Genomic DNA, 17,000 nt, shown 5'->3' with positions numbered 1-17,000 from the left:
GAGATAGCTTACACGATCTCTAATGTACCTCACAGTCTTATGGTTATGATTATACTATGTTAATGTTAATCCATAATACATTCCCACAACCCTTTGCACACAGACATACTGCTAAATCTTCTATCAGTTTGTCTTCAAAATAGTGTTCTTCTGTCTCAATCCATGATTTATCATAGCCTTGAAGAAAGAGATTGACAGCTCGATGCCTAAGAAAAAATAAAAAATAAAACAAAAGTTTTACATTTATAACGAGAAGATCTGGTCAAATAGATTTCATTTAGCTCGGAGAAGTGCCCCTACATTACAGCTACCGTTTAAAAAGGAAGCTGAATTTCTATAGCAAAACGAGTCCAAAACATTTATTTAAAAAATTATCTTTAGATTCAAATTCTCAAATTGAAACTATACCACTTTTTGATACAAGTTTCACAAATATTAATGTAATAATGATTTCAGTAACAAATAATAAATAGAACTTTAAGGAAATTTAAACACAAGTGAGAGATAAAAGCACTTTACCACATTATTGAATTTTGTTTTGAATAAGAAATATTTTCATATAATTTTAATTTCAATATGATAACAGCAATAGATAGCATTGCATTGTGCTCAAATAATCACATTTTTTTGAATGTTCAGGATTAGATTCACACATTTAAAATTATAACCCAACTTTTTCCATTAAATTAAATGGCTGGTGAGGCTAGGGGAGAGGGAGTAAGCCAATGATGAGGTTTATAGTTTTGTGGGTTTTTTTTTGGTTAGTTGCTTTTTTTGGTTTGTTTCATTAAGAATTCAATACAAAATGGACTGTGTGACAAATATGTCTCTATGAAGAATTTTATCATTATTCTTAATTCTTTAAAACAACTCTCAATTGCACATACTGAAAAGGAAAATAACTGAAATAACTGAATAATTAAATAATCTAATTGAAATATATGGGATATTAGTTATGTGCAGGTGATCTATTTGTTATAAGTAAGAAGAGCTACGGATGTAAATATATTGGTTCTATTTTCAACTATCAAGACAGCTTCATTTCAGGATGGCATGACATCTCATGCCCTTGTGCTTAGACTCTAATTCACCCTACTAACTGTTTTAACGGTAATAATATGCATGCTTTTGAGAACAAAAGAGAAATATATTATGTTGAATATATCAGACGTGTTCTTGAAACTATTTTCAGCAACTGCACGAAAAAACAGATTCCTTTGCGTTTCTTGCATATTCTTTCCTTCCAAAATCTCAGGACTCGCCTGGCTATAGATCCCAGCGTCCCTTGACCAAGAAAGGAGAAAAAGGTGTGAAGCTACAGTACGTGCATAATTTCCTAGTAGAAAAAGAACACTCTGCTCTTACCAAAAGTGCAGAGTAAATAAACAAATCTTCAGACAAATAATGTCAGTTTATTTCCTCAATATAGAAAATGTAGCATCTAATAATAAAGGTAATTCCCCAGTTCAAGAGCTATACCATATCTTAGGAAGACATTTATCTCCAAAGATCGTAATTAGAATGACCCCAGTACATACATTTCTAAATTTATCTCCTGTGAAATAGGTATACTTTTCAGAAAAGCAAACACACCAGAAGAAACAGGTGGAAAAATGTCAGAAGGAGAGAACCACAATTTTTAAAATATATTTCTTGTTATTTTTTTCAGAACATATACTAGAAGAAAGTAATAAGATCTACTAAAAGAAACATACAGTGTACATTACTGTGTAGTTTCTCAATTATTGGTTTGCATGTTATTCTTCATTCAGGTCTCACCAAATAGAATTTTACGAGCAAAAACACACATTTGTATTCACATCTGTGAATGATAAAACAAATACAGCACTTACCTTGGCAGATTATATAATGGTGCCATTCTAAAGCAGGCAACCACTGCTCTTTTCCTCTGTTTAGACAGCAGCTTATGCCACACTGCTTTTTTGGACCGTTGAGGATGTTCAACCTGTTACATAAAATATATATGGAAAAATAAACAATATGGCAATGTCTCCACTGTCTGGGCATAGTAATAATAATAAAACTGTTAGATAACATAAATCAACTGGAAAGATAAGAGAAGAATAATAGATGGGAAAATGTGTTCTAGACAGATTTCATTCAAGTGGTCAGTCAAATTGTAGAAATCCAATTTAAAAAAAATAAATAATAATAATAAAACAAAATCTCCCTTTCCTTTTATGGTATATTTATTTTCCTTTTTTACTTAATCCTACTTCTTAGATCTTCCAGATAGTGTATTATTATCTTGAGGCCATCTGTCAGGAAATCTTAAATTTTATTACAAAGAACTTCACTCACTCTTTCTTTGGTATGCTACTCTTTATGTAGAGTTAAATTGTACACCTTCACAGAGGTGTACAGGCTCAGAGGGAGTCTTCCTAAATATTATTAAGCACTTATTTGTAATATTTACCATGACCAGCTACAATGGAAAGGAATTAACTTTAAGCGAGACACAGGCACAGAGACTTAGTTAGAACTAAATCTCTTCCACGAATCTAAATAGCTACAATGAACATAAGATATTCCAAAATATCTTATTCAGCTACATTTCATAATGTTGCAGATCTGCTTTCAGATGAATTCTCTTTCTGCATCCTGGCTCTAAAGTAGCATGAGATAAGATTGGGTCTGCTCCATTCTCATCCTTTGCTCTTTCATTTTCCTTTGTTCTACCTTCTATCCTAGTTTCCATCAGAAGAAAATGACTGTTGTGGTCTGGAAGACCAACAGTACATAGCCTGACTGGCTGGGAACTTTGATTCCAGGCTGTGCTACAGATCATTCCTTTCACATGGTCTATTCACAGTTTTTGCAATTTACTTTACATCTGCTCCACAAAGTTTGATTTGATTTAAGCTACACTACTCCTGTAATGTTGGGAGTGAGGGATTGTTTGGGAAGGGTTGGGGAAGAAGTGTTGTCTGTGTTTTTTTTTCAGTGGTTTGTTTTACAGACTACTGTGCTAGTGGAATAATATCCTCTGCCTCCCAGCACCATCAAAAGAGTCTATGGAAGTTAGCATCCCTAATCTGAAAGACTTAATGATTCTGGTTAGTAGTAAAATAAAACATTTTGTCTTAGAATATGAAGTAGTGATGATGTTTCCGAACAGTGAGTATTCAATCCACATACAGTTATCAAAGAGGACTTTACTAGTTTATTGAAATACCAAAAATGACTCATAGTTAAACAATAAGCATTTAATTAAACTGTCTAAAAATACCACGAAGCATTCAGTAAAATTGGAGAATTACACTTCTTGTAAGATTAAATGGCAGTATTCTAAAACACATTTCTTTCAAAATATAAAACGCAAGTGAAAAAATATTTGTTATGAGAAAAGATAGAAAAGTATTCACTGCAAACATATTTACAAACACAAAACAAAGTCAGTGCTAGCAATTTAGAAGTCAGACAAACCCAAATGTGAGTTAGATAATTAGCAATGTCTTCAAAAACAAACTCTCTATACTTTCCCAAAAGAAATAGCCTCGGCCTACACAAGCGGATCTCTGAAAACAATACAAACAAATAAATTAGTTGTGCAAGGAAAGAAAATACAAATAGCTGAAGTACTCATCCTTCCAAGTGCCATAGGGAAAGTGGCCAGAGTATTTGTATATGAAGAACAAAGAACTATACAGTTTATCATAGAAACAGTCCCAGCAACTACATACCCATTATTTCTAAAGACACAGAATTACCCATTCAGTGACAGAAGCAAAAAGCAAAGCAAAACAAAAACAAACAAACAAAAAAACTATACCTGAGCACTTGTCTACAGAAGAGAAGTAAAGCTGTGCGGCCAAATCCCTAAACTGAAAGGTTCCAAGTACACAGAATAAAAGTAGCCAGCATTTACTTCATTAAAACAATTGATATGAAACATCCATACAGGATTTTGAGGGAAATCCATGCTGTTCTGTACTTCTACTGGGTTCAACATGCGGTGAAATTGATCCTATAACAGAACTCTTTCTCTAGTAGGCTAACATGATTGTCATGCTTTTACTACACATTCTATCACTTTTTATTTGTTCTACATGCATTCAGTAACAGGTAAACTTTAGTGACTTCCTCTTTTTCATCTTCTATTAAACTACGTAAATCTGCTGAATTTGCCAGTCTGCAAGGCTGGCAAACTATATGGAGAAGACGTGTGAGAAAAGAATAGCTGGGATATATGTATTTATATCAATATACTGTGCATACAGGATACCAAGATTTCTGAGGGTCACTTTTCTTAGCAATCAAGTACCACAATGTATATACAAGCACTTTCGTATGTCTCTTAGATTCCTACTTGACTGAACGAGTGATCTCTTCAAAGTATGGAAGCTTTCTTACATGAAAACCTGTGCCAAGCTTCTGAAATCAAAAAAAAAATCTAATAAGAGAGCAAGACAGCCTTGAATTCTCAAGTATTCTTTCAAAAGGGGAAAAAAAAAAAAAAAAAGGGCAAATTTTATGTGCGATCACTTTTGTCTATGGTGTAACCAGCAGTGCTCATCTCTGCCACTAGGAATGCCCTTAAGGTTAATATGCTGCTTTTTCAGTGTATATATATATATACACATATATATATATATATATGTATATTAAAAAAACAAAAAACAGACTTGCAACCACAGAAAAAAATCTGAAGTTAAAAATACAGTTCAGTAAGCAAAATGTGAAAATTAAACTTACTAAATAGTCTTTGATTTGTAGAATGTACCAACATATAATTTTTTAAATTTCAAATTTTAGCAAATTATTTTGTCAATTGGAAATTCTTACATTTTTTTCTAATTGGTATACAGTAAATAGCTCTCTAAAGCCATTAGTAGAGAAGTTATCTTTCAAACCATCTCACTGTCCAGCTTTATATAGCTAAAATATGCAACTTCTAATCAGATATTTATGTAGCCAGCTTAAGTTTATTTCTAATTCCATAATTCAAGTATCTCAAATAAAGAAAAAAGCTTGAAAAAAATACATTTTTCAGTAATTAAATTGTTTTCTTTAATCACATTTCATGCTCCGTGGACAATTTTGTTATCACTTCCTGCTAGATGCAGTGCACCAGAAGGAAGCTAAAACATATGTATCAGTAGTCCTTTTCCTAATAAAGGACTGTTGGAGCTGCTGCAAAAACATTATATGATTGATATGACCACAAGATATTGGATTAAAAACCAGAAAGGAAAGCATCTAAACGGTAGCCACCAAAAGGAGGAAAAAATAATATAAAGTTAAATACAACAGATGAAAGTACAACTGAGAGGCTGAATGCTTTTGTTTAGAATAAGAGGCAACATAATTGAGAAAATATGTATCACCTGTTCCAGATGAAAAAGTACATTAGCTATATCAAGAACTCTTTCCACAGTCTTCTCTGGATCTGAGGAATCTTCAGTCCTGTTTGGCAAATCTTTGTAAAGTGCCATCTGCCATCTAATGGCGGGATCCTCAAGCTGCAGGAGAAAGATTTCACGTTTAACCATGGCAAAGTGTTCCAAATGTAGGGATAAATAGTTTAATTAGTACAGAAACTGTTTCAAAGGACAACAGAAGCATTTTATATTGCTAACCCATACCTTTACATGGCTAACCCATAGGGCGTCCACTATGTTGACTGGGAGAACACAAGCAAATAAAACTTAAGACTGATTTGTGTGAGGTTTGTTGAAAGCTTCCAGAGGACTGAAGGTATTACAGTCATACAAAGAGCAAATGATCATGGGCCAACAAATGGCACCGGTACCAGTGATGAATATATTATCTGAGGAAAAGTAATGAATATGAGGTAGACAGAGACACAACTTTATACACTGTCTTTCCAGTTATTAAAACAAATAACGATGAAATTGTTCTTTTGTTATTTGTGATTACTTAGCTTTCAGTCATGGGAATTAGTCATGAAAATAAATCTTATTTACATCTGATTTTTTGGATTTAAGCTTTTTTCAAATATTAGAAAATCCTAATTTAACTGATTACTACATAAAAAATTAAAAGTTAATTTATCAAAAAAAATTAAATATGTATTTTCTTATTAGCCTACAAATTATAAAGAGCTGTATGAAGCAAAACATTCTTCTCATTTTTCTCTTTACATTTAATTTTCTCCCTTTTGGTGATTTGTGGTTCTCAGTCTTACTACTATCCATGTCTTATTTTTTTTCTTTTTTCTCTTTTGGTTTATTTTGTCTCCCCAGTGCTTCTCCTATTCAACAGTGATGCAACACACATTGAAAGCGCTATTTTTTGTGCCAATAGCACTGAAGACAAATGCAATGTGAAACCCATTTTACTGAGAGCTGTGACCAGTGATCTATTCCTGACTGCAATTTAAGTGACACTGGCCTTGATTCCTAGAGCATTTGGGAGCCTAAACCCCATGGATTTGAATCGGGTTTAAACTCAACACTTACTTTTCTAAAACATCTTTGTGGATCCAGATTTCAATTTGCGCCTAGAATGAGACAATAATGCTAATTCACCTCCACAACACATCTTAAAATACACAGTTTACTGAAGTTTCAGGAATGATTATAAACTTACACAGTCGCTCAATAATAGCTTATTACAACCTAGAAAGCTACAATTGGCAGGCTTTTCTTCCACCTTTCGGCTTTTCCATGTCTTAACAACTGTCACATCCACAGTCTTTGTGTGAGTATTTGACTGGATCATCATGAATGGATAGTCCACAAAAGACTTTTTATGCACAGGCAGAGATGTCTTTTGATCTGAGGACTCCTCACATTCTATCAAGGTACAGCTTTTTTGTATAGGTAGTTTTCTAAGGGCATGAGTAGTTGACATTTCAAGGTGTGAATTAGCATGGCTGGAAGAAGATTTTGGTGACTTGAGCTTCATCCATGTCAAAATGAATGCAAGTTTCATCATCAATTTCTTGAAATAAAAGGCTCGGTACTGAGTAACAGCATGCAGGCATGCAAGGAAAGGAAAGACAGAAACAGGGTGAACAAAAATGTAGACAAAGGTAGACAAATGCATGAAACAGATGCTGAAACATTTATAGATAAAGATTAAGAAGGATGATTCTTGAACACTGCAGTTTTCCAAAAACAAAAAATTGAGATAAATCACGTTAGCTCTAACACAAATGACAGAACACAGTGTCTGTGAGAAACAAAAGTGGTCAACAAAAAACATCATTTAAAAAAAGAATATTGCTATGGTAATACTGCTGTGCTTGGAGGAAAATCAGACTTTTGATAAAGTCATAGCTTTCCCCTGTTTTGAAAGTCACCTTACACAAACACCATCATAACTAAGTTACATTATTAACTGGTAACATTAAATAATAATTGAAGACCATTTGTTTTACATTGCTTTTATGTATAACTCCATTATATAAAAAAGGGTGGTATATGCACAAAGTACATTGGCATTGTTTTTCTTAACAGGAAGCATGATTTTTTGACTTTATCTGACATGTACTCGATGTACAGTCACATGATACAGTGACTAAATACTAGTGACATCAAAGAATCATAGAGTAACCAACTGTAAGTAACTACTAAAGTTAACATTAGACGTAACTATAAATAATTAAATTTTACATTTAGCTCTAATTTGAACTCTAGAATATGTCAGTACTAAATGATTCAAGAAAAGATATATTTCATCAGGAACAAACCACTCAGATAATAAGCCATATAAAGATAATAAATACAACGATAAAATGGAGTTTTCAAGTCTAAAGAATGCTCTATTCTGTCCACAGTTGAGTGCCTACTTTTCACATACAGGTCAAAATCGGAGCTTTTCATAGCTAGTGAAGCTAGAATAGCATTTTACAACAGCTACTTGTCTTGGTTAGCTAAATACTATCAATATTAGAATGTCATCTTCCTCTGGAAAATCATTTTACAATGAAGAAAATCCAGAGTCACTCCTGATAAGTTTACAACTGGAAAAAATCAATGAGTACTATGGATTAGCTAAGATTATTGAGTTCTTAATTATTAAGGCAGTAGTAATTTCATCAGTTTAAGAAATTTAGAAATACTTTTACTCTCATGTATTATAAACAGAGGAGGCTATATGTTGCTCAACAGCAGCAAACTTCTAATTGAAGTAAAGGAAATTTCTCAAGAGAAAGCACAGGTAAAGTTACTAAGAAGTATCACTACTCCAAGACAACAAACCAGTAACAGACATAAGCCTCTTAATAGCACTATGTGGAATATAACCCTAAATAAACAAAATAGAAACTGAAGAGGTAACACTTAAAATAGGAGGCCAAGTCCTACAAAGCAGCATGAAATGCCAGGAAGGACTTTACAACAGGGTGGCTCACAAAATGGCAGTATATACATACTGAAAATGTCAGAATAGAAATACCTGTCTTTATCATGAAGTAAACATCGTGCAAATTCACATATAAAATCACAATACATTTCAGGTTCGTGTGTTCATAGTGTGTGTCACTGCTTAAGTATACCCATACATGTTACCTATGAAATATACCATAGATCTTTATAAATGCTCCATTCTTCCTAGTATGGAGGAATGCCTGTGTGGATTCTTTTGCTTTACAGTACATAATAATATTCACTAAATAGAGATAATTATTTCAAGCTCTTTTTTAGGATTTAACCAAATCTTTCATAGTCAGAGATAACTTTCCTATGTGTAATCCATTTAATTTAAAGCCATTGGACTTTGATTTGTAACATTTTATGAAGAAAATCATTAAACACTAGATTTGCAAAATGATGCATCTTTTTGTGAGCTCCCAGAAACCCCAAGCTCCATATAATCTTGTGTGACATTGCAGCAATATAGAGAAAGCAGAAGATAGGAGAAAATCCTGGAAGAACTACCTCACTTCCAAACCATTTAAACAAACAAACAAACATACATATTGCCATGTACTAACTTGCAGTGGAATCTAAACTTCAGGATGATTCTTAAATACCCTTTCAGGAAAAAAAAAAAAAAAAAAAAGCCAGATATCCAACTCACTGTTTTTTGTTTTTCCTTGTCATCAATTAATGACTATGGCAAATACTAGCTTTATCCCTGATGTGAATAAAACTCTTTTGGGGGGTGGGGGAAGCGGAGGGAGTAGGTAAAGGATAATGCTGGATAAAGCAATATCCATGGGTCAGATTGCTTTTTCCTTCAATACATCATTTTATTCCACGTCCATATTCTGACCTCTTCTTTGCCATTATTTGAAGCATTAAAGAAAACAGCTAGGTTACACTAGGCCAGTTCAGGACTTCTCCCCTAAGGCTATTCATCTGGCAGTAACTGGAATTCAATTAAAAAAAAAAATCTACACTTCTTTCAAAATGCTTTCTTTTCTGTGGGCTGCAAAACACGGACAAAATATAGCCAAGCAGTGATTTTCTACTTTAGAGTATACAAAAGTGGCAGGTTCCCTTTCCCTCACGCTTCAAACAGATATAAGTTAACACTGAGCATTTTGCAAATTCTACCTCAAACAATCAGAAGGCAGAGTTTAAACAGTGATATACCATGCTCAGCTTCATATTAATGGTGCTAACTGGCAGGGATTCAAAAGGTCACAGGCTATTTTATATAATACATACATAAACACATTAAAAAACTAATATTTAACCATTGAAATGAAAAAGTTACTTGCCAGAAGAGAAATGGGGATTATGAGTTATCCTAAATAACTGATGCAGGTTGTCATTATATGAAATGTGACAACAATGAATTCAACAGAAGAAAGGTCATGTTTAAAAACTGCACATAAATTACCTTGCCCTGGAGATGAAGATTACTGCGTATGATGTCTCGTACTTCATCCTCAGTATCTTTCTGTCAACAAATTACAAATTATATAAATTAGGCATAGAAGGTAATTAAGAAAACATACTGTTAATATAAATGTTCAGCTTGGGTTTGGTCCAGATGATGAATAAAACTGACAATGAGGAAGTGAAGAAAATTTCTGTGGTAATATATCTTTTTGTGAGAGGCCAAAGCTAGCCATATCCAAACTCCTAGGAACGAGTTCTGGATACCAACATTCGTATTTGTTCACATTGAGTCATTACACTGAATAAAGGTTTGAATTAAAATTATTACTTTATGGATATGTAAGTACATACACATACAAACACACATGCATACTTTGACCAAATGAAACCAATATCATGAACAGAACTTTTTCTTACTTTACAACACATCACAGAACACAGCCTTCTCTGATTTGATATCAGCTTCTTTCAGAGAACTTTTATTATTTAAAAACATCCAGTTCAGCTGACAAAAGGTCAAATAGCCTGCCAGTTTGTACAAAGCTTCACAGCTTGAGAAGGGAGTATATTCGAAATTACAATCACAATGTTGCACTGTGAGTTTATTCCTAGGAGAATCCTTTTAAAACAGTAAGAACTGGATCCCTACAGAAATTCTTGTACTCACATGGGAGTGATCAAAAAGAATTATTTATGCTATTTGACTGTGAACATAGGAAACAAGTAGTTCTTATATGCATTCCCTAATGTAAGTTTCATAAAATATAACAAACATAATTTAGCATTAAAAATTAAGAGAGAGAAATAACTGTTTTTAGTTAAGAATGTCATCTCTATCCATTTACTGATCATTTAGAAAATAAATATGCCCAAATTGAAACTTTTTTTTGCTTTGAAAATGAGAACATGTAGATTGCTATTTACCACAGCCACCCATTGTGCCTTTATTCAACAGAATTATAGTCTTGACTATTAATAATAATTCTAACTATATATTCCCACACTGCAACATTAAAATGAGGTTATTATATAGCAAATAGAATTAATGTGAACGTTCCACTTCTAATGCTAGCCTTAAATTTTCATTTTCCAGGCTGAAGACTGGAAAATAACAAGGTCAGACATTCCATCTGGGAAGTTGAAAGGCAGAAGAGTGAAGTCCAGCAACACTTCTACGATACCAGAATATCTTCTGTTTAGCCCTGCTTATCATGAAATAAAGTTCAACATTTCCTGATCAAAGTGATCATGTCAGAAATTAGCAGATTGCACAGTATTTGTGTTGTGCTGTAAGAACAAAATGGGAAAAAAATCAAAGAAATTCATTAGTAAAATATTTCTTCCTTCTAGAAGTGCAACAAGTGCACCTACCATGCTGAATCGGTTTTTGGCCAGTGCAATTAGTTCTTGATCTCCAGGGGCACAAATATTTAGGCCAATGGGAAGTAATCTCTTCAGTGCTGCCACAATGAGAGAGGTCTGCATAGAGTACCGGTCACCTTTCCGCTTCATCTTCTTCCTCTCTTGGTCAGAAACTGCTGACTGCAGCAATAAGCAAAGATGGAAAAGAAATAAAAATTAAAATTTAAAAAATATATATCCAATATTAAATAGATAGTTGTATTGTCTCTGGCTTGAAAATTTCCTTACTGCCTATACAGCTGCACCACTATAAAATGGAGTTGCCTTTATATCATTGCCAGTATTTTGCATCAATATCTTGAGAGTCCACTGTGCTTCTTAAATGACTACCTTTTGCTTTTTTTCAACAGTGCTTTTTCTTCCCATAAATGGTCAATAAATATAGTAATAAATAAATAAATAACCATGCTTCTCTGGAGTCTTCCCATCAGCTTCCCCTTTGCAGAAAGAAAAATATAAAAATATTTACACTACCTTGGACATCTTAGATTTGGTGTCGCTGATAAGGAAAGACATGTTATTGATTTCATTTTGTACCACAAAGTTCTGCTCTTCCCTTTTGAAATTCTGAAACATAGAAAATCTTAGTTAAAAGTGCTTACAGTATGTGAGGAATGTATCCAAACAGATCTTACATAAAAATGTAGATGAAATGGAATTTTATAAAATCCACAAAAATAACACAAGGACAGAAAAATAGAATGGATGATCAAACAGCTTTGAATTTCAGCTTTATTTATATTAAATGTCTCAGGATTTTGTGTTTTCTTTTTATTTATTTTTTTTTCTACACTATAGTTTCACGTTTCTCTGGTTATAGAATTACAGAATCATAAAATCATTAAGGTTGGAAAAGTCCTCCAAGACCATCTGGTCCAACCATCCGCTTACCACCAATATTACCCACTAAACCACGTCCCTAAGCACTACAGCCAACTTTTCCTTAAACACCCCCAAGAAAAGCAGCCATGATAAAATCTCCTCTACTTCACTATAAAAATATTGCCTTTACAAATAAACCATCCATTTCATCTTTAACTTTATAAACCCCAGTATTATTTAGATACAAGTTTAAATAAAAGACTGATCTTATACATACACAAGTAACTTGATGATCTAGTATCTATTTACTGTACAATGAGTTTTCTGCACACGTAAATGTTTATTATAATAATTACAAATAATAAATCTTACAGTCAAACTGAGGCACAACTACACAAATAAGAAGGCATCTTGTTCCCAAAACTTGAAAAAACTGAGGTTATGGCAGAAAAGAAATTCAGTATAGACACAGTCCATAACAAGATCCAATATCTGAAATTGTTTAGTTTCTCTCAGTTTTGAGTTTTTCCTTCCTTTTGCTCCAGTATTTGCACAAATCATACTTTACTTTCACTTATGCACCATCAGTAATGGTGTCTGATTAAGGGGTCTTACTTCAGACACCTTGGTTTTTGCATATGAACTACAGAAATCAGACTTGAGAACCAAGCATTCTGTATTTAGTAGAAGTGGAATTAAGAAGAAATCCTTAACTGGTAAAATTCATCAAATATGAAACAGTATCATCTTGGAAAAATATTTTATTTGGAGAACTACTTTAAGATGTATTTTATACTTCCTTGTTCTTAGAACATCAGCTTCCCTACTGGCTTTCATTCATGCAAGCCAGATAAAGACCTAGGCTTAATAATTGATTTTTACACCTTTAACATTTATTAAAGAAATAAAAATCTGCACTGCAACACAAATTAAGTCACTATAAGTCATGCTGTGCCTTTCCTTCAGAAAACTCTCATTTCACTAGTACTGTTGAGTATCTTTTCAAAATATTTTTTATTGTAACCGCCTAGAGGCTCAAGCACGCAGACTGCAATTTAGGAAAAAGTTTTTTTCTTTAAATGAGACAACTAATATAGTGTTACTATGCTACAAAACACACAACTCCCACAACTAGGCAGACATTTTAGAAGTGTCGAATATGAAAGTCATTAATCACAGAAGTACAGAATCACAGGGGTTGGAAGAGACCTCTGGAGATCATCGAGTCCAAACCCCCTGCCAAAAGCAGGTTCCCTACAGTTGGTTGAGTTAATGCCTTCCCATCTGCAGTTTCACCTCTGTCAGAAAATATGTTTTCCCAAACACAATCACTTAATAATTGTCCTGATTAAGAAAACTACCTTAAAATATATTTACCAAGGAATTACTTACATGAGACTTTGACCAGTAAATGAAGACTTCAGCCACCATGCGAAACAATTCCTCAGCTTCACTGTTGGGCTCTTTCAGCCATTTTGCCCTAAAATTCAGTAAAAGGGCAAAAATGCTGATTTCAAAAGTAGTTTTCAACATTTTACATGGACGAAAGCCAACAAAACCAAGCATGCTTTTTTTTAATCCTTTCTAGTAGCAGTCGCTTTTTGATGTCCTATTTCTAAATCCTTAAAATCCTTTTACGTTAACACTAGCTGTAATCCAATACATTTGGATTGGGCCTTTACTTTATTTTCTGTTTGTTTTTCTTCTCCTCTTCTGAAAAGGGCTCCAGCTTCTCCTAAATTGCAAAGCATCAGCTTGATCAACTTTAAGATTGTCAGGTTGAGTAAAAGCTAATTCAGTGCTAGACATATCAAGGGATAAGAGATAGTATCAACAGGAAGATTTTAAGATTTATTCACCTGTTCCTCTCCACATACCTGTTATAGTCCACAAATCTAATCAACAAAGGGTAGAAGGCATAGAGGTCCCGTGCCAAAGTGGTGAACTCATCTAGGATGAGCAGTTCAGCCTCCGACATGTCACCTCTGCCTTCTGCTCTTAGATGTTCTTCATCCGATACAACCACTGCTGCTTTTTTCTTTAGCTTATCCATCAGCGGCAGGAAGTGTGTCTTTAAGAGCTGTGGTTTCGCTTTGCTTATGATGGGCTGGGAAAACACTATTTAAGGCAATCAATATTATAATGTACACCTGGCCACAAAATACAAACAAAAATTTTTATCTTCCCCCTCCAGCTTGTGTCTTATTTCTAGACTACAGAGTAAAATCCTGCCCCCATTGAAATCAGCAGAAGTTTTGCCAAGAATTAAATGCAGTCAGGATTTCACAGTCAATTCACTTTGTAACTATGATGGCAGAAATCACAACTTAACAGACTAAGCTTGCAAGATCATAAACTTTGAGGTGCCTCTTTACAGGCATTCTGGCAACATACTGGTATTTGCCTGGATAATTTATTGAGCAATGTGGAAGTTGTGTAATAGTATGTATGGGTGGATACATATATAGCTAAATTAGCACTCACACAAGTTTTATGAGGCACTGTTTCCTCTTCTGCATGTTGTTTATTAGCTTGACTGAAGTAGGGCTGGAAAACAAGCTCTAGATATTTGTGAACCTACACAAATAGCCTGTCTGTGTTTCTTACACACTTTAGGACAATGGAAGGCTTGTGTAGACAGAAATGAAACTGATTCAACCATCCACCAACCAGTCATTTGAGCCATTTGAAATTTGTTAGCCCAAGCTTTTTGCAAATCTACTCATAAAAATGAATACATAAATTAGAACTTCATCTGGGCCATTAGGGCAAAACCATTTGTAACATATCCATTAGATTACAAAGAATTTTAGGTAATTACAATTTATCCATAGAATGCCTTTCATTAATAGCCCTCAATAGACTAGGAATCCAGACTGCTATCGTAAAATTACTACTACAATAAGCATTGAAAAGTCATAAGAAAGCCTAAATGAAAAACTGAAATTACTGTGATTTCACTCGTATACTACAAAATATGTATGTGCATGTTCTGGGGGAAAAAGAAATAGTTTAATGTACTTCTTAAATTATTTATTAAGAGATTAAAACACACCACTTATACTACTTTTCCTTTATGCTCAGCAGTTCTAGTTCATCAAATTTGTATTCTTTAAAAACAAGAGTGATATTCTGCTCAAGCTTTAACAGGAAAAAAGCAGAGTAATTCAGAGTGTATAAATGGATATACATTCTCAATATATATACATGTTTATTCATCTATTTGTTTTTACATCTTACCTGCTAACCTCTTCATCCAGGCTCCTTCATCAATACCAAGGTTGTTATAGATGATTTTCAATATGTTACCCAACAGAGTGTTCATGTGCTCTGATGTCAAGGCTGTACAACACATTTCAGTCTTGTCAGGGTTGTTTTCTGGCCCATGCTCCCACCAGTGTGACATGTAGCTACATAGCATAGGCAGTATCACTTCCATTATATGTGGCATTTGTGTGTAACGAATGCCAGACTCTGCCAGTTCCACAATTTCTTCCATTAGCTTCACCAAGGAAGGAATATTTGGGCAAACCTCTTCTACACTAGTAGGCAAATTGAGAACTATTAAAAAAAAAAGAAGTCCAAAAATCAATAAGCTAAGTCATACATGGAAAATAATTATCTCCAATTGCTATTCTGTCCCCTCTTTTTTTTCTTTTTTTCTTTTTTTTGTATTTACATTCATACACTTCTAATCAAAGGGGTAAACAAACAAACAAAACCAAACAACAACAACAAAAAAACGTTTTCACACCATTTAGTAATAAACTGCTATTCTGTCCCCTCTTTTTTTTCTTTCTTTTTTTTGTATTTACATTCATACACTTCTAATCAAAGGGGTAAACAAACAAACAAAACCAAACAACAACAAAAAAAAACCATTTTCACACCATTTAGTAATAAACTGGCTACAAACAAGCTTCAATAATAAAACTTTCTATAATGAAAATAATTCCTTTATGCAAGGTTCAACAATTAAAGATTAAATTTAATAATTTCTTCCAATATGAGCTTTGCAGTTCAGAAAATATTAATACAATGAAATATATCTCCACATGATTCTACATGATTCCAAAGCAATATTTTGAGAACAGTATCTCAAAATTAAAACATTGGTATCTTTAAAAATGTAAAATAATCAGTTTTACCAGACTTTGCCCATTCATTTAGGAAAGAAATGTAATTAAGAGATTAAAAGAAAATTCTTGCACTATAATCTGTATGCAAAAATACATTTACTAGGGCAAACAACATTCATAGAGAAATCTGTTTTTTCATAAACATCATGTGAGGTTCTAGAAATACCTGCTCTCTCTCTTGCATTCTTGGTATTGTAAATTGAGTAGATATTATGTTTGTTCAAATGAGTTTCCAAAAAAGCCACTGGAAAGGCACCTGAGAAGGCAGCCAAGCATTCTCCTAGTGCTGATCGTTGCCTGTGAATTAATAAACATCATTAAATACACAAATCTTTGATGAATTAATACACTCTGGGGTAATTGTAAATCAGCCTTTATTTTACTCTAAGATGTGCTCATCTCAAATAGATAAGCTAGTACATTATTAGGATCATCAACGCACGAAAAGGTAGTAGAAAATGAAGTACCACAAACTCTGCTAATATATGAATGAAATGTTATGACATAAAATGTCAAAGATAGACTACTTAGTTGGAAGCAAATGAGGAACATGCAGGGAAAACACAAAGTCATCATAATAATGGCTTCTGTTGCATTCCTTTCCTCTCAGCTTTACTGACTTTATAGTTTCTACTATTAAGAAAAAGTTACTGAATAGACTGATGTATCAAGAAACCACATATGACTATTGTATTTGAATTACAAAACTTTCCTTTTTCCGAGACATAGTAATAAGCAGACATTAGCCTGGAAAAAAAAGCCAAGTCCCTCACAGAATGCTAAATTGCTAATACTGGTTAATACCTCCGAGTTTTGCAGAAAAATACTGCTCTCATCT

General features: G+C 33.5%; 1 protein-coding gene across 1 annotated transcript in view; it reads right to left on the bottom strand.

Annotated features, from left to right (window-relative positions):
* Positions 1 to 17,000, bottom strand: part of RYR2 (ryanodine receptor 2) — a 416,366-nt gene that overhangs the window by 62,188 nt on the left and 337,178 nt on the right. The window contains exons 67-76 of the mRNA XM_040551914.1: positions 16,329 to 16,459; positions 15,264 to 15,584; positions 13,901 to 14,141; positions 13,416 to 13,503; positions 11,676 to 11,768; positions 11,151 to 11,321; positions 9,778 to 9,837; positions 5,349 to 5,483; positions 1,854 to 1,966; positions 110 to 206 (exon numbers count right to left, since the gene is read on the bottom strand). Of these exons, the coding sequence (XP_040407848.1) occupies positions 110 to 206; positions 1,854 to 1,966; positions 5,349 to 5,483; positions 9,778 to 9,837; positions 11,151 to 11,321; positions 11,676 to 11,768; positions 13,416 to 13,503; positions 13,901 to 14,141; positions 15,264 to 15,584; positions 16,329 to 16,459 (1,450 nt within the window). The remainder of the gene's footprint in view (positions 1 to 109; positions 207 to 1,853; positions 1,967 to 5,348; positions 5,484 to 9,777; positions 9,838 to 11,150; positions 11,322 to 11,675; positions 11,769 to 13,415; positions 13,504 to 13,900; positions 14,142 to 15,263; positions 15,585 to 16,328; positions 16,460 to 17,000) is intronic.

Source organism: Cygnus olor, chromosome 3 (genome assembly GCF_009769625.2).
Source record: "Cygnus olor isolate bCygOlo1 chromosome 3, bCygOlo1.pri.v2, whole genome shotgun sequence".
Classification (NCBI taxonomy): domain Eukaryota; kingdom Metazoa; phylum Chordata; class Aves; order Anseriformes; family Anatidae; genus Cygnus; species Cygnus olor.
This window is presented reverse-complemented; position numbering and strand designations above follow the sequence as displayed.